The 18867-nt window shown below is 38.6% G+C and overlaps 1 protein-coding gene across 3 annotated transcripts in view; it reads right to left on the reverse strand.

Annotated features, from left to right (window-relative positions):
- The window catches only part of UTRN (utrophin), a 350247-nt gene that overhangs the window by 221243 nt on the left and 110137 nt on the right, over positions 1 to 18867 (reverse strand). For all 3 annotated transcript variants that reach the window (XM_033054305.2, XM_033054306.2, XM_033054304.2), the window contains 12 exons: positions 15894 to 16007; positions 14933 to 15088; positions 13914 to 14084; positions 11516 to 11695; positions 9860 to 9994; positions 9203 to 9352; positions 6769 to 6930; positions 6320 to 6448; positions 5715 to 5888; positions 5017 to 5172; positions 3559 to 3729; positions 784 to 963 (listed from right to left, as the gene is read on the reverse strand). In XM_033054305.2, the coding sequence (XP_032910196.1) occupies positions 784 to 963; positions 3559 to 3729; positions 5017 to 5172; positions 5715 to 5888; positions 6320 to 6448; positions 6769 to 6930; positions 9203 to 9352; positions 9860 to 9994; positions 11516 to 11695; positions 13914 to 14084; positions 14933 to 15088; positions 15894 to 16007 (1878 nt within the window). The remainder of the gene's footprint in view (positions 1 to 783; positions 964 to 3558; positions 3730 to 5016; positions 5173 to 5714; positions 5889 to 6319; positions 6449 to 6768; positions 6931 to 9202; positions 9353 to 9859; positions 9995 to 11515; positions 11696 to 13913; positions 14085 to 14932; positions 15089 to 15893; positions 16008 to 18867) is intronic.

Consider the following 18867-nt stretch of genomic DNA (forward strand, 5'->3'; position numbering starts at 1 on the left):
TCTAGAAGTATTTAATTATGGATCATCCTTACACAGCATTCACACACAAAAGTACCTGACCACTCCTAACACAGAACTGGATTACAAACAAACACTATCACCTGCAACAGGCACTGGACAGGAGGCACAGGGCTCACCATCCATGCATACATTGAAGTTTCAACAACTTCCACTTTTAGAAGTCCCTGATATGGGTTGATTGTCATAAGTAGTTAAACAACACCAAAATATGTTATTTATATAAAAGCATCAGTCTCATACTAGTATCATTGGTAGACTGTTCCATGTCCATTAAGCTTAATTAGCAGCTTTAGGTGTACAATATGCTTGGGCTTTCATTTAAGCAGCCAGAGAGATGCTGCTGCCATACACAAACACTTGCAGTTACGGTCTGACCAAAAGAGCGATAGGCTGACAGAGTCACGAGGGCTTTGCTGAACACCACTACGAAGTTATCCATTGTCCATTAAATAGCCATCATCTGGGTCTCAAGGAAATCTATGAAAACAAACCCACTCTGTTCATGCTGGAGCTGGCACAGAGGCTGAATATTCAGGCTGAATAAAGAGCAGGACATGAAGCAGCCCAATTTTCTATCTTCTTCGTTGTATACCACCTCATGACTTACCTCTCCATCTACAGCATAAACCATTCCATATTCTTTTAAATCCATAAGGCAGACTGAAAACTTTACTTTACAGTGAAGCGAGAAGTGAAAACTCCAACTGCTCCAAAGGGGTGGAAGGAGAGCTAGCCTGAATATTTGTCACACATGCAACTTACCAACAAGGTGTCACACCAGTCCTCGGTCCAGGTCCGAACTCTGCTCCAGCCAGCATTAAGGACACACAGCTTCTCTTCCAGGACAGTCTCACTCCCTTCCACCAGAGACTGGAGCGCGGTGCAACTTTCTGTGATGCTCTTCAGATCAGCCTTCCTCCTCTCCAGCTCTCTCAGCACATTCTGAAACAAGTTCAGCCGTTAATACTGAACTGCACCCAAACACAAGGGAGGCAGATTTTTACCTCCAGAGGAAACAAATACAGTAATTTCACGATTACAAGTCGCACCGTTTTGACCAAAATTTTTCTCCCACACCAGAAATGCGGCTTACACTCAGGGGTGGCTAATATGTGAATAATTTTCTGACATGTCCAACCCCGAAAATGCAAACCGAGGTGCCAAGCCGAGCACCTGCCAGTAAAACCTGGCTTTGCGCAATTGTTACAAATTGGTTAGTGTGTTGTGCGGTGGGTGGAGCTGGGCTCCATGCAGGCAGCACAGGGGGTGAGGAGGCGGAGGGCTCCCTCCTGCTGGCCCCGTGGCCCGAGGGGAGGCAGGGGGCTCCCGTCCCCGCCTGCCGTCGCTGCCATGGGTGCCAGCGGGCTCCATCCCTGCCTCCCACCACTGCCGCGGGTGCCAGCAGGCTCCGTGCCCCCCTGCCACCATGGGGCAGCGCCAGGTCAGGGCAAGTGAGCCCAGTGGCAGCGGCGGCCGGCCCCAAGCGGTCCCGCTGAGCGGCAGTGCCAAGCTGGGCCACCCAGCCCCGTCAGCAGCCCCGAGCCCTCACGGCCTGAGCCGAGCCAGTAAACCCCGCCATCCCGCGATTCTGTTACTATTTGGCAACTTTGTTGCACGCAGGTCCCCGCTGCGAACAACAGAGCAGCTTATAATTGGGTGCGGCTTGTGTATGGACAAAGAACGAAATGTTTGCCAACACCCAGAGATGCGGTTTATAGTCAGTGCGGCTTGTAATCATGAGATTACTGTATATTGTAGATGATCTTCACTTGTGGAAATAATTAAACCAAGTGTAATTGCCTTCTGTTTACAGTCACTCTCTGTAGATAGTGAGCTCATTTTCTAAGAGAGAATGAGAGTACAATGCACATAAATGTCCTGAACTTCAGGACTCTTTTGGACTGTTGTTTTAGATCATCTTCACCATTTCTTTCCATTATGTAGGTAAAGCAAATGCATCACGCTACATTGCAAGTTCAGTTTTAAAAGGTTCTTTTCTGCACTGTAAAGCACAGTATTTCAAGAGACACTCTGGATTCCTCCATATATTTTCCTATTAAAGTACTTTGGTAGCAATGAGAAATGTGGTAGGCTAATGCTGAATATTTTCTTGAGAACCATCACAACTCATTACTACAGATGCTCAATTCAGTGGCTACATATTACAGAATCCCTATTGTTATATAATCTATATAAAGGTACGTAAATATATGTATCTTTAGCTCTACTCTTTTTTCCAAGTCATCTCTGCTTTTAAATAGTTCTTTTAATCTAAAAAAATCCACCTTTTTTGAAAGTATGCATACTGACATGCAAATTAAGCAATATGTCTTCTCTTGAATATCAGCACACAGTTTCCGCGTGAAAAACAGACCTCTTGCCGTATAAGATCACCAATTATCAGTAATGATATCTGCCTACTTAGTAAGCTCTATGATGTCAGTGTACAGTGTGGTAAAGAAGACACTTAACCACAGCCAGTGTCTGGAGATCCTTGAATGCATTATCTATGAAGTAACTTAAAATAACTTATTATCCTAGAAACAGAAACAAGTACTCAAGTTAGTACATTTTAATTTGCCTCTAGAAAACTTCAAAACAGAAAGGACAACTTTGTATGCAACATAAAGGAATTATCCTCCTGGTGGTGCAGCATAAGATCATTATTCGCATGACTTACAAATGTATGGTAAATATACTTCCAATGAGGATTCAAAGATTTGTTTAGAGAAGAATTTTGGGGATACTGCCACTGCAAAACCCTAGCACTAATAATTGCTAATCCTGATTGAAATGTGTAAGAACAGGTTATGTTACATGAGTTTGCAATTTGGTGAGTTTTCAAGTTTTAAGATTGCAAACAGAGCCATTCCACAAGTACAAGGTGACAGAAAGCAAAAACTGGGAAGGTCAGTATTGCTGAACTGTATCAACTGACACTTGTTGCTAACTCCTAGTAATACACAAATTTCTACAGTGTGAGAAAATATAATTACTCTGAAGAAAGTAACTAACACATTTGCCTCTTTCAATTAAAAGCTTCAACTGGTAGGTGAAAAAAAATAAGGAATTACAGAAGTCTCTTATTCTGCAAAGTCACAGTTTTGAAGACAAAACTGTTTCAATAAAAAGTTACAAATTGAATTTTTCATTGAATGCTCTTTACATTCAATAGACTTTCAGTTTGCTCTACTAGTAAAATATCTGATCCAGTCCACAATTATATTTGCTGATCATTTTAGGAATATTATACTTGCTAAATGTGTAAGAGATACAGTAAGTCTTAAATACCTATTAGTACCAAATATGTAGCAATATCTTAAATACTTCACTGGCCATTTAAGGTTGACACAAGGTGTTTGCAATGGAACAGGTCAAACTCAGTAAGGTACTGAATATGAAATACTGACTCTACTAAAATTTCACAACATGGGAGATTTTGGAACAAGTTACAGGGATTTAAATTCGTAGCCACTTCTACATAGTATTGCTATAACTCAGATTTTTTTTCTACAAATATTTAGTAAGCATGCTTACTTTGGCCCAGGCAATTTCTGAATCTAGATCAGAAAGCAAGCTCTCTGAAGTGGACTTCTGCACAAGGTCAGCTTCAGTGGTAGCAAGCCACTCTGACAGAGAGGTAGACTCCTTCTTCATTCTGCGTGCCAGTTGGGTTGCTTTTTCAAGGTCTTGTTTTCCTTCTGTCACCTACCAAAAAAATAAGAGGTTAGAAAGAAAACAAAGTTAGATTTTAAAAGATAGCAAACACAAAATGCTAGCCAGCTAAAATATCCACCTAAATGCATAAAATCCTTGCATCTTAAAACTGCCCCACTTTAAGGAGGGACCCTAAAAGAAAAGTCAATAAGCTTCTGTGTCTTACTATACAACACAGAAAATATACAAATAATTTTAAACTGAGATACACCTAAAGGAGAGAAAGAAACCTGCAAACCAATTTATTTATAGCTAGCAATCACCAAACTGATGTTTATCACTTTAATTTGATCCTTTAGTTGAAACTCAAAGGACTGTAGAGTCCAGTCAGTCACTCACACACAAAACTCAATTCCTCCCAGTAATTTGTAAGGCCTGCCAGTAGAAAGCCGTAAAGAAAAATTTCACTGAAAACCTAGTCTGCTTTTAAAAACCTCTTAGTAAAATTAATATGAAATTTTATCTTTGCCAAAGTAAAATAATTTGTATTTCACTTCAGTTACACAATTAGTCTGGTCAAATTTTAACACAGACTTGAGAAGAACTCCAAGCCCCATAGTCTGAACTAATTGACATTTCAAAAAATTGTGCACTGTTCTCCACTCAGAAAGAAAAATCATAACTGCAAGTAACTCTGTCTTTCTATCCTTTCCTAAACTCTTTTCTACATGCCTTCCTGGATGTTCTCTAACTTTACAACTGCAAAATATTTCCTAAGACCCATTCTGAGATACTCTAAGACTGTAACCTGAACCTTTACCCCCAAGCTTATTTCATGAAGCACTGAACAGACATAAATCCATTTGGGATTCCATCTTAATTTAGTCCTACCTGCCCAGTAGGGGTTAACCATTTTTAAACACTTCTCTTGGATAAGTAAATATTCAACTAAGAAAATTATGCAAAATTTATTGCAGTAAGTGGGAAATACAGGTTTGCCTGCATTTTCTATTTCACATTGAAAGCAACCATTTAGATGGACTACAATTCAAAATCATCATGGCATCCAAAAAACCTCAGATTGACTCACATTTCTCACATGACAATCTGACCATAAATTATCTTAAAGGACTTTAATGAAAGGTAGGTCAGCTTTGCCAGGGCAATCAAAACTCTGAACATTCCTTTCTTCAAAGCTACCTCTCCACTAATTGCTCCTGGATGCAGCAACTAGCCTACATACTATCAGCTTTAGAATCAATCTCGAAACACCATCTAACAGCAGAGAAAAGAAATGACATGCAGACAAATATTCATACATTTATTTATTTTTCTTACCTGTGCCCCCAAGTCATTGTAAAGAAATTTCAGTGCTGTCAGTTGTTCATCCATCCCTTTGGGATTATCCGTCTGTTGTTTCTGTACAATTTGCCTTCCTGTCTTGATGACAGTTTCAACTTCTAATTTCACTTCACTGAGGGTCTTATAGAGTTTCTAAAAGCACAAATATGTACATTGATGATCAATTTGTAGTGCAGGTTTTCTGACTCTGCTTCCTTTGAGGACCTTAGCTTCAAATTGCACTTAAACTCTGATTTATTAATAGCAATAACTGACAAGAAGATTCCAAACTCCTGATGTTCTATATTTTATTCTACTTTTTATTTCCAGAAATGAATAAGATAAATAATTTAACAGTGCTTACTCCAAGGCTAACATTGTGATCTATACTTCATCTTATGCATACTATCTGTTTTGCTCAAAAACTAATGACTGTGATGCTTCTCCAGAACATAAGGATGATCCAGGGAAGGGAGTTTATAAAAACTCAGCTGTTCCACCGTATCTATGATCAACAGCCCACTACTTTTATGTCCTACAAGAATATGAGGTTTGTAGTTACCAAGTGCTCTGTTAGCACTTTCCATGTTCCATGATGACTTTAAGCAAAATTTCCTCAGGAGAGAGTTTAAGAAACAAGAACTACATGAAAAAGAAGCACCCCCAAGCATGAATCATGAACACTGTATACATACCATGCATTTCTCCAAGTGAGCTTGGATTACATCTGGGTCAGTATCCTTCACATCCAAGACATGAAGTTCTGCTTTCACACCATCCAACACCCGCTTGCAATCTAACATGCGTTGCTCAAAATTGGCTGGTTTCTGGAAAAGCTGATACTTTGTACATACCTCACGGAACTTTCTCTGTTTTAATGAATATTACATTGAAAGATTATTTTAAATTAGTACCTGTACTTCAAAAAATAACCTTTAAAACATCTCACACCACAGATTATAACCCATCATACCACCACAAATCAATGTATATGGAATTTTGGTTTGGCAAAAAAAATGTTGCCATCACCTATTCCTAATCTCTGTCTGAGGTGCGAGAGAATTTGTATCACATGCTTTGAAAATACCCATTCTACTCACATACAGAGACTTGCTGACTTTTAGCATTTATTCCACTACACTTGTGAAATTTAAGCTTCCTTGCTCAATTCATCTAGGGCTGTTTATTTCCTTATGAAAGCACATAAAAGCACATACTATTTTCTTCTGAGGCTCAGCTGACTGCGTCAAACAATTTACAGGCGGACACAGCAGTGCATAAGGGTGACTCACGTCTTTACCTGCAAAGCATCCAGCTGAGTTCCACCACGGGGAGATCTGCATTCGGGAGAAGCAGGAGGGAAGGAGCGAGCACTTTTCTTCAGCTCCTCTAAGGTGGATTCATGAGCTGCAATCTCAGCTTGAATTTTCTGCCATATCACAAAAGCACGAAAATATACATTACAAAATTGCTTGCAAAGAGAGAAAGGGAAGCTTTCTCAGCACCTATCAGAAGCAAATCTACACTGCAAAACTTAAACACCACCAGGCTTATTTTAAATATTTTGGCTTTGGTGACAGCTTGCTAAATTGAAAGCTGCAGTTACTCAATACAAGCTTCTTAAAAAAAGAAAGCACTCCAGATGGCAACAAATAACACCTAGTGCATCAGCACAGGAAATAAGTCTAGACTGAGCACTAGCATCAAATATTTCCAAAAGTTTTGTAACAAAGAGCTAAACAGAAATACCTGTGCCTCCTGGGGCATTTGAAAGGCATCTATCCTATCAGTCAGGTAAGATGTCAGCTGTCTATCCAGATCTCCTAAACTTTCCTGCAAGACCTGCAGCATGTGGTCGGTTTCTCTCATGGTCTGAAGTTGCTGTTCCAAGGTGATCTGTCGGCTCACCGCCTGAACAGGACAGAAAGGTAAGACAAGATGAAGCAGTAATTCAATACAAATTATAGTAGACTTCCTCAAAACAAAGTAGGAGAGACCAAAAAAATCCTACACCTGGAGGACTGGCTAAAAACATCCTAGCAAACAGCAATTTTTGAAGTTTGCTGTGGCTTCTGAACCAGTAACTGACAAACAGAGGAACAGAAGGAAAATTCTGCTGCTACATACATATGAGATAGCAAAAACACACCTCTCCTACTACCTGAGGAAGAAAGTATGTTAAAAATCACACCAGTTTCAAGAAGTAGCTATTAAATGGAATATTCAATAGGAACTTGACAATACGCCACAGATCGATGTTATTTGATATGTTAAAAATCACATTTCCTTTCAAAACAATAAACTCATTTGTACTGTCAAAATGGAAGTTTAGTTTTATCCCTTTTGCCTCTTCCTTTAACAGCATTTGAAGTGTCAGGAACCTACGCAGGAACACAAATTCCCCACTATCTCAGACCAGTTCATGTGCACACACACAGATGGGGAAAGTTGCCAAAAGCCCAGGGTGTCAATACTGCAGCTGCCAAGGCAAACAGGTTTTTATATGGCACTAAAGTTTTAACAGGAAAAACAGTAGTCAGTGCTAAGTTAAATGCTAGCACAAAGCCCCCAGCTGAGGGCACTGCATTCATGTTGCTCCTTGTAATGAGGATGAACTGAAATTCCCTCTATGATTACATTTTTTTCATTAGTGACAGAAAACAACTCCCATCCTACAATTTGGCAGGAGTCTGTATTACCAAGATACAGAACACAAATTAGAAACCCGTGTTACCTGAAATACAGCTAGTCTTCCTCTACTTATTAAATCTATAAAAGACTAGACTGAAGTAGGAGAAAAGGAAGAGGACAACCTAATAGATGAGTACAGTAATTTCACGATTATAAGCTGCACTTTCGGGTGTTTGCAACTTTTCATTCTTTGTCCATACATAAGGCACATCTGATTATAAGCCGCACATTACAACACAGAGTGCGATAAAAGATATCTGTTCTATCACCATCTGTTGAGGGTGGGGGCAGTGATCCTTATCTCCATGGGAGATATTCTGCTAATGGGCCATCCATTGAAACCAGGCAGGGCATTGTTCTTTATCTTTTCACAACCCATCCTTCCTCCAGTGAGTCATTTTCTGCTAATGGCCCATTGAGTCCCACTGTGGGACTGATAAAATTACTGCATCCCATTGCAAGTTGCTCCAGCCAGGGGAAAGAGTCCAACATTTCTTACCAAAATAAAAACAGAGGTTTTGGGACACTAAGGTAGCCCCTTTCTTCACTGGACTCCAGAGGAAAACCGGATTTCTCCACATCACCACTGGACCTCAGAGGGAAACTGCACCTTGTACAGGAGCACTGCTCCAACTGAGCCACATCTGTCACTGCAGGAGGATGCAGCCACCATTTAATGGGACTGCTACCAACACCCTGCCTGATGGGGTGTCAGGTTGTACTCTGACTTTGTCAGGGTTTGGAGTTTGTTTCTTTGTAGTACTGTATTTCTATTTTAATTTCCCTGGAAAAGAACTGTTATTCCTAATTCCCATATCTTTGCCTGAAAGCCCCTTGATTTCAAAATTATAATAATTTGGAGGGAGGGGGTTTACATTCTCCATTTCAAAGAGAAGCTCCTGCCTTTCTCAGCAGACACCTGTCCTCCAAACTAAAACAGCAACTTCTTGTTCTTTACCCGTATATAAGCCACATCTGACTATTAGCCGCACTTTGGGTTCGGACCAAAATTTTAGTGAAAATGGTGCGGCTTATAATCATGAAATTACTGTAATGAGAATGTTTTCTTTCTGTTCTTTGTTTCAGCATGACTTCTTCCTAGCTATTTCTGAGACTGAAAATGTCACACTCCCAATTTTTACAGTTAATGAGAAAATGACCAGTATTTATAGCAGTAGTAAGACCATATTAAGTTGTTAATATTGAGCTGTTCCTTGATTTTGGAATTGCGTTTTTGTCAAAATTATCTGAAAAATACCAGGGCATCCCTGCAGTGCAACTTGCAAAACAAAACCTGAGACTCATGTAATGAAAAATAGAAAAGTATCTTGCTCTTTGGACACTTTTACAAATTGAAAACAGCTGACAACACTGACGCTATTTATTCTTTTCCTGTATTGCAGTCCGTCATCTTTGAGTCTAAGTAACAAGAATCATTTCAGACTTCAGCTGAAAAATCCAGTCTACTTCAACCTTCACCCGAAGTTCTTACCAAGTGACTCAATTCCTCATATCGAGCATTGAAAGCTTCCAATTTTTCACTGATGATGTCATCGAGAATCCCTCCATCAATCAAGGTCTGGCCGAGTTCCCGAATCTGGGTTCGATTATCAGCTGGGTGACGCAAGACTGATTCCAGGGACTAATTAGAAAAAGTTTTAAAGGTCAAGACACCGAATATTACTGTATTTTCAGAGCTGGAAATCTGATTGTATACACAAGTTGAACACTTCAACTGCCTTGAGAGTGCTCTAAAAGCATAAATTAGTTATGGTTTAATTCATAATGGCACATGGCATTATGGCACAGAGGTGATTTCACCTTAGATAATCAAACTTCACAGCACTTTTTGCCTACTCACATAATTTCATACTACTATAGCCCTGGAAGGAATTCACCAATTATACAGGCCAGGAGAAAGCATACAATTTCACAGTACCAAGTACAGTGCTATCACAGTGCTATACATTAAAAGTCCACTTTTGGTGGAGGATCTTACAAATACCCATTTCCAATTCAGAGTAATATGTTCATTTAATGTGAAGAATCAGAATATTCAGCGCATTTCTGTATGCTACTGAAGTGCAGAATTTTATTTTTTTTAAACAGAGCTATCTGAAAAATTACTCATCTGATAGAATCATTATACCTCAAGAGCATCATTGACAGCATCCAATTTATCAGGCAGATTTCCTGTCATTTGCACTCTTTCCTCCAGATTGTTTAGCCAAGTTGTTTCTAAATCAAGATACTGAAGCAGTTCAATCCAACAGGACCATACTTCCTAGAAGCAAAAGAAAAGAAAAAAATTAGTCTAGAATGCCAGGCATAGCTCATATACCCTCTGGACAACTTAAAGATATGTGTCTGAGAAATCACCTAACAGAAACAAGTAGTAAATATTTAAAAACGTGTCACGGTACAGTATGTTCTAGATGGAAAAACACACAGCTCTATCAGGGAGATACAGAGAAAGGAGTATAGTAGTATCTAAATTAATGTCAAAATTATCACTAATATAAATATTCATATAACTATGTAAGAACGTAACAAAATGCATCCACTCCTCTTTGTAAGACAGGACACACACACCCTTACCCCAGACTGTAATCTTGTGTTCTAATTATTATTGAATTTCAACCTTTAATTTCTGGCAAGTTCGTTTTTGCCATTTTGGAAGACACAGATCAGTAACAGGACTATGAGACAAGTTTGTTTATTTGCAGAAGCATTGAATACAATTATAAAAACAAAGTTAGATGGCATCTCATGGATTCTGAAGCCATCATCTCAGGGAAAGTAATCTTGGAAAGGACTAAAACGCATTTATGCTGGAGCTGCAGTATTCAGACATTTTTAGTGTCCTTCTCCATTCCCCTCTTGTGCCACCTGCCTTCATTTTTCAGAATCACTTAAGTTGGAAAAGATCTGAGAGATCATCCAGTCCAACCTGTGACCAAACACCACCTTGTCAACAAGACCATAGCACTAAATGCCACATCCACTTTTGTCTTAAACACCTCCAGGGACAGTGACTCCACAAGCTCCCTGTTCCAATGTTTAATCATTCTTTCCGTGAAAAAATTCTTCCCAATTCCCACGCTAAACCTCCTCTGGAACAGCTTGAAGCCATTTCCTCACATCCTGTCATTGGGCTCAGAGAAAAGGCCAAACCCCACCTGGCTACATTCTCCCTTCAAGCAGCTGTAGAGAGTAACAAGGTCACTCCTCAGCCTCCTTTTCTCCACATTAAACACTCCCAGCTTCCTCAGGAGCTCCTCACAGCACTTGTACTCCAGACCTTCCAACTGGCTTTGCTGCCCTGCTCAGCACCCCCAGAACTGGACAATGCACTCAAGATGTGGCCCCACCAGCACCAAGTACATACAGAGGGACAATCACTGCCCTAATCCTGCTGGCCACACTATTTCTAACACATGCCTAGATGACATATAGAGCCACCAGGGCTGGTTCACATTCCTTGGGTGTGTATCAGCACCCTAAGGTCCTTTTTTCACTGGACATCTCCCAGCCACTCTTTCCCCCGGCTGCAGCACTACATGGAGTTGTTGTGACCCAAGTGCAGCATCTGGCACTTGGTCTTGTTGAACCTCATACCTTTAGCTTCAGCTTACCAAATCAGCCTGTCCAGATTCCTCTGTGGAGCCTTCCTAGTTTCCAGCAGATCAATACTTCCACCCAACTTGGTGTCATCCACAAATTTACTAAGGGTACACTTGATATCCTCATCCAGTCAATAAAGGAATTGAACAGATATTTCTAAGCAGTGAGCTATCATTCTTACCTCCAAAGTGTGGCACTTGCCCCGGATTCGATTGCACAGTAGCTGGTAGTTCTCCAGCACAACATTCAACTCAGTTGCCAGGTCCTGACCACTGGATGGCACTTTGGCAGCCAACATCTTGATGTTGTCTTTGAGAATCTTCACTCTCACCTCCTTCTGCAACACATCCTCCTTCGCTCTCTGTCAAAAAAACATATTACACTATCAACCTTCAACTGCCTTACACTCAGCTACTCATCACTCAAACATCAGCAGTTTCACACTGGAGGTCTTGCTGCTAATGTATTTCTTGGGCCTGAATACACAAAAATACAACACTAACTTGTATACAACTCATGTTAGCAAGTGTTGAAAGATCCTGTTTTATTAAGCATACAGATATATTTACCATTTATGGTTTGTTCATTAATAAAAACCTCATGACTCAAAGCAAAAAAAAAGAAAAAAAAGAAGCTCAGTGCTATTTCTATGCTATCATGCCAGGTAAGAAAAAATAATAAACCAGAAGGAAAAAAAATAGGTGTTTGCTAAAAACAAGTATACCAGGAAGAAAAAGGTAGGGTGAATTTACAGAAATTATTAGTTTCAGTGCTCAGTAACTGTCTAAAGTTATGCAGGAAATATGATGTAATTACCCAGTACACATGCAACTATAAAGCTGGAACCTCCCTCACAGCTGTTGGGTGTGCTCAAGGAGCACACAAAAAGGACAGCTAGAAGAATTCCTTCAATCTAACTACACTCAGAGGAGCCTGGCAACGCATATGCAAGATAAGTACAGGACAACTCCCAACAGGTCTGGAGAAACTGTATTATCACTTGTCAAAATTTGCCTTAGTCAGAACTGAGGAAGGAGGACAGATGGAAGAGAGATCAGACAGACCAGTCTGAGTCTCCCTGCTGTGAAAAATAAAAGGCTCTAGAAATAGAGGCTGCTCCATATCTTTCTTTTCAGGTTTCAAGAACAGTTTTATGAAGTTGAAATACCTCTGATAAATAAGGCATTGCACTATATAGTAGAATTAAGCATAATTTTTGTACATATATTTCAAGATGTTTTCTGAATGTAAGGCAACGTAAAAAAAAGTCAGTTAATAGAAGGGCAAAGAACAGAAGACTTCGGAAATATATTTTATGGCAGGATTTTCAAAAATCACCCAGCCTTATCTTAAACCTATTCCTCCAAATGTCAGCAGGAGTTCCACTCTGTTCAAATGAGAGTAGAACTGGCAAACTTAAAACCATATGCAAAAATGAGCAAAATCCAGAGTGCTCTTTCAGTCCTAAAAGTATTCCATAAAAGTAGGATAATATTGTTGCTGCAAATGAAAGGGAATTGTAAGTGTTAGAATAAGCTTACAGGCTCAGTGACATAACTGTCATAATATACATAATATAATCTAGAATTGACAAAGGTAAATGTGCAAAAAGTATCACAGATTTGCCAATGAAAAAAAGGTTCTTTCCTTGGCTTGTGTTCAGCCAGCTGTCACACTGTGCTCTCAAATGGCTTCAAAGGACATGAATATATTAAAACGCTTGTTAAGGACTGCTTCAGAAAACCCCTTCAAAAAGGACAATTCAAAACTTCAAATGGCTTTGTCAAAGCACTTGTAAGGGAGATTTATTTTTTTAATGGGCCATCAAGTAACAGTATAGTGGATACTCATTTAAAATTGTATACACAAGTCAAAACATTTATGAAGATATGAATGAATTCTTAGATTAAAAAGCAGAGAATTTTTTACTCTGTACATCTATCCAAGAAAATTAACTGACAATATTATAATGAGACAAAAATCCTTCCTATCCATTTATTTTGCCACCAGATCCAAAACTAGAGAAGCAGGGAAAGCATCACTCACTGATCCTTGTGGATCTCTCCTAACTCACGCTGTTAAAAAAATCATGCTTGCAAAAGGTGATGAACACATGACAACCTTACAACACATCTGTTTTAAAGTGATTTTCTAAATGTGGAGTTACAATATTTAGGGGATGAGAAACTAAGATCCAAGAGATAGAAGCAGCAGAATGTTTTCACAACCACTAATTTAGATAGAAATAAAAGATGACACTATACCCTTATCAAGTTTTGTCTCCTGCAAAATTTTTCCATATTCCTAATGTTTAATGTGCTATACATAAAAAGTCTGACTCAACAGCTGAGCAAGTTGTTATTTATTATGAACTCCCTACCCCTCATGGCCAAAAAGAACATCTGCTTTTATAGTTTATGTTTTAAAAATCAAAAATTCCACAAAGATGAAAAATACCACTAATCTTGTCATGACCTGAGCTCCTTCCCACAAATATAATTCCATAAAAGTCAACCCCCAAAGCTGTAAAGTTTTGTTTCACTTTAATCGGGCCTCTGCAATGAGCTGGAATTGCTGACCTTCATTTCCTCTACAGCATTCTCTAGCTCTTCAGGGGACTTGTACTCAAAATCTTTCTCCAAATATTCTTCTTCAGCTTGGGTCATCCATTCTTGCATCTCTGCCAAATCCTTCTTCAGATTTACAGCTTTTTCCTGACTTTCAGACAGGCGATTTTTCTGACTAATGATCTAGAATCCAAGGTAGAGAAAAGAAATAGCAGTTTTGTTACTTAAATGTCCTTGTACATATGAAAAACCACAAGTCTTTGTTAAAACATTTTACTACCAAAACATTTTCAGGCCTTTTTAATTAATGAAACACTTTTACATATGCACACAAACTTATAAACTCTTTTTAGCAGATCAACAAAACCTAAGAGTGAGGGAAGGAGAAATGACCTTTCTTTTTCCCATTCATTGAACATGAACTGGTAATGATCCCTAGAAAAAGTCAGACAGAATAAAACCCTCTTCTGATTACAAGTATCATATAGTTAGATATATCATTATACTGAGCAATGAAACACACGCTTCAGGCCTCACTTTGTTCCACAACCCAGACACTCTGGATTCTATATCAACAGCAAGGCTCTCCAATCAGCAATTGCAACAAAAGCAGAAAACTTCCACCCAAAAGAAACAACCAAATACATTGGAGTGGTAGTCTATTTATAGCCTTTTATTTTTCAAAGTTGCTTGAAAACAGATAAAAATTATACAGGGACAGTATAATATTCCATACTTCAAAAACAACAACAAAAAAAAAGAATTTCCTCCCACACTCTCCAGAAAGAGCAGTGTAAAGCAAAGTGAACAAATTAATTTTTAATTGCAAACAACTAAAGACTTTATGCTCCTTCCAGTCAGGTACCAAGAAATGTGTGTATTCAAGTTGGACTTCAGCCACTTTGCCAGTGAAACAAGTAAAACATTCTCATCCCACTGTTTCACTGCCTCACCTCCTCACAATCCTCGCAATGCCACACATCCAGACAGTTGCAGTAACAATCAAACTCTAGGAAACGTGGAGAACTCACCTGTTTGCTAAGCTTCTCCCACTGAGTCTGGCAGTCTACTAGCTTAGACTTTGTCCAAGTATTTATGCTTGCAATAGGCTGAGTTCTTAAAGCAGCCTCTAGTTCTTTCATCTCTTTCAGTGATGGTTCAATTGTCTCCATTTCATTGATAAACATCTGAACACACATCAGAGAAAATTAATGTTGTTCTTCAGCAAGACATTATATTAATTTACAGCAGCATCAATAATTTTGCAACTTTTAATTATTTCAGAAAAACTTTTTTGAGCAGATCAATACCAGACTGCTTAAAATAATCCTTCAGTGATTCAAAACATCAGAACTATGCAACTAAAGAACAAAGTACAGCTTGCCATACACAGCATAAACATCTTCATATGCCAATTGCAAACATCAAAACAACACAAGTGTGAAGATTACATGCACTAAACATTCTGCTATTTCTGGTGTACCTCAATTTATAGTCTTCTTCTGGAAACAAACATTTGAAGGTACACTGTAATTACTTACTATAAGATGAAATTCTATTCAACTGCCATCATTATGTGCCACTGACTAGCTAGAAATCTTCCTTGTAAGATATAATTCTAAACTTTAGCATTGTATCAGAGTTATTTGCTTCTTACTTTTACTACCCTTGAAAATTTAATGCAGAAGGCACTTTTCACACAGATTGAATTCCATAATCACAAAAAATTGGAAAAAATATATAAACCTTATATAGAGGAAATAATGTCAACTTGTAAATAGGTATTTGCAATTACAGTGAAGATCTCTGAAAAGCACAAAATATTATAGTGGCAAAAAAAATAAACCAACTCAAATGTGCCCTGAAGAAAGATAAATCAATTTTTCTGGTGGGCTTAGTGTACTATGGACAGTACTTAACATTATAAGCAAAATAATAAAGAAGTGATGCTACTTGTTATTTCAAAAGACTCCTTATAAGAGGAAAACTCACTGTGCACTGATCAAGTTGCCTTTGAAGTCCTTCAGCATCCCCTTGAACAGCCTTTTCTGCCATTAAGAAGTCTTTCACACCATCCATCCACTTCTGAACAACTTTCGAGTCAGTCTAGATCAAATACAGTAAGGAACAGTTCATACATTGTTGTTGATGAAGAATGTATGGCTGATGCATTTCAACATCTAGCAGCTAGCAAACGGTATTCTACAAGCTGCTGGCACAGTCTTGGTTTTGAATCAGAACACCTTTTGTTTAATTTCTGGGTTTGTTTTGCTGGGTGTTTTGTGGGGAAGAGGGGGTATCCCAAATTTCTCTGTTCTCAAATTTATATGAATAATAAATTCACAATAGTGATATTCTTCCATCCACCAGAGCATGGTTTAAGTGACAATGCACTGTTCCAGGCTTTCTATCACACCAAAGCAGAGGATCAGGTACAGAAGAGAGCATGGCTTCAAGAATTATGTGGTTACTCTTCACATGACGGACCCAGCTGAAGGCTGGAAAAATGCCTAAAAACTATGTAAAAAAAATGCATGACTGTTTCAAACACTTGTTTGAAAACTGCATTCCAAAGGAAAAGAAAAGGCCCTATAAAAATATATATGTGGAAAAGAAGAATGGATAATGGCAAACATACTTTTCAGGTGGAAACCATGCTGGGAAAGCCATTTGCATAAGCAAGATACACATAAATGGAAAAAAAAACCACAGAGGATCAGACTAACCACTAAAACTAAAAAAAGAACCTGTTTGAGGTCAATAGCAGCCACAGCACTCACTAGAGCAACTCTTGGGGAAAAAAGCAAACACACATCCAAATTCAGAATTATGTGATCTAACAATTGGCAGTTGTCTTATACCCTGCAATGAGGTAGGAAGGGAAGGAGGGAGGGAAGGAGATAGAAGCACTGCCATCTACTTCCCTTGCAGTTGTGGATGTTCCGAAACATCCTTACAAACAAAACCTACACAGAGCACAAAGACAGATTTTCCTTCCCCTGGTTCAACCAACTTATGTGGTTGACATTTTTTATTAAAAAACACTCAACACTTTTGGACTACTTGGTTGGAGTTTCTAATAGATGGCATCTATTTATCCTGACACAATCATCATCACAGAACAGCTCATCAACTTCAGTTTCTACTGTGCTTGTCACAGAAGAGGAAAGTACACACTTCATTTTCTTAAAAACCTTACACTAACAGTTTTTTCAAGACCGATATGCTATACACTGTTTTGGAAAAGATATCTGCATTAATGAAAACCCGTTAGACTAAGTTTGTGTTTATTTTTACATCAATGCTACCAGTAGAGGTCAAAGTCATGACATTTTCTTCATTCCTTTTCCATTTTGGGGGAACTTCCTGCAGATGATTAGCCTGAAAATCATTTCCAAAAAACAGACACTAGGATGTTTAACAGTGAACCATGGCTTAATGTAAAAACACATGTATTTTTCAAGGTTGCTTTTTGACAAGGCACTTTAGCACACAACTAATTTAGTTTTCTTACAATAAGCTATTTATATAAGTAGCTGAAGGGAATTAAGTGAGATTACTCAAAATTAGACACACATTTAAATAACCAGCTGAATCAGAAGTCAAGCCTACAAAAGTTTAGTTAAGTAAATGTTCCTGCAGTGCAGAGGTAAATAATTATCAGTGGTCAAATAACCAGTGTAGGCTGTTAATGTACAAGAGGTCATAATTTTTAGACGTGAACATGCTCATCATAGAATGGTTTGAATTGGAATGAACCTTAAGATCATCCAATTCCTCCCCACCAGACACGGGCCTTGAACACTTCCATGGATGAAGCATCCACAGTTTCTCTGGGCAACATGTTCCAGCATCTCACTGCCCTCACAGTAAAGAATTTCTTCCTAATATTCATTCAAAACCTAAACTTCTAAACTTCTCTCACTTTAGAGTCCGTTATCCCTTGTCCTGTCCCTACAAGCCCAAGTAAAAAGTTCTCCTTTGGCTCTCTTCAAGGTCTACTTTAGGTGCTGGAATGCTGCTATAAAGTCTTCCTTCTGAAGCTTCACTTCTTCAGGATCAGTTTTTGACATTTATTCCAAGCAGGAGCAAAGATCTAATGTGCAGAATCTTTACTTGTACACTCACAGAAAAACCACATGATGTACAGCCATGCAGTAGATTTAAATTATCTGAAAGTGATACACAATCAAAGACACAGCAAGCCATACATTACTAGAGGTATGATAACAATACAAGATAAAGAAAATTTCTTCTAGAAAAAAAAGATACAAAACTGATAAAAAGAGCCTTGTCTACTCTTCCCATCACATTATTACTCCCAGTAAAACATTACTCCCAGTTTGTCATTAATGCATGCATTGTCAGCTTGGGGGAGCCTCTGTCACATCACAAATAACAGAAGAGTCACCTAAGCAGCAGGACTCACAGGCAGATCTGCCACTGACATGCTCATCAGACTAACAAGGGCATCTTAGTCATTGTTCACCTGCCTGCTCACTGTTAAAATAAAAATATTTACATTGTTTCTTTTCAAAAACCTAAATGTAAGAAATGCTGTTTTGGGAAATGTAAATTTTTAAAGGTGATTTAGGAAAAAAGTAACATTAAAAACAAACTAATACTTGTATATGGTTGAACATAAACAAACCACATGTCCTCCAAGCACTGATATTGACTTTTAATTTTTTCTTCCCCCACATAATTTTTTTTCCCTTCAATTGCCAGGTACTTCAATTCCTCTGTTAGCCAAGAAGATCCTGCCCAGCCATTCTCCAAACTAATCTTGTGTCTCTAGTTTGATGTTGGCACCAGGACCACACACCAAGGTTGCTATACCAATCTTTCCTGCAGTACAAGTTACATCCTGGTGTGCTGTCCACAGCATTTGTATTCAACTTGCTCCAGACTGTCATTCTCATTTATACAGTATTAGACTACAAAAATCTCTGTAGAGATAAGTACC

This window comes from Catharus ustulatus, chromosome 3 (assembly GCF_009819885.2).
Source record: "Catharus ustulatus isolate bCatUst1 chromosome 3, bCatUst1.pri.v2, whole genome shotgun sequence".
Taxonomy (NCBI): domain Eukaryota; kingdom Metazoa; phylum Chordata; class Aves; order Passeriformes; family Turdidae; genus Catharus; species Catharus ustulatus.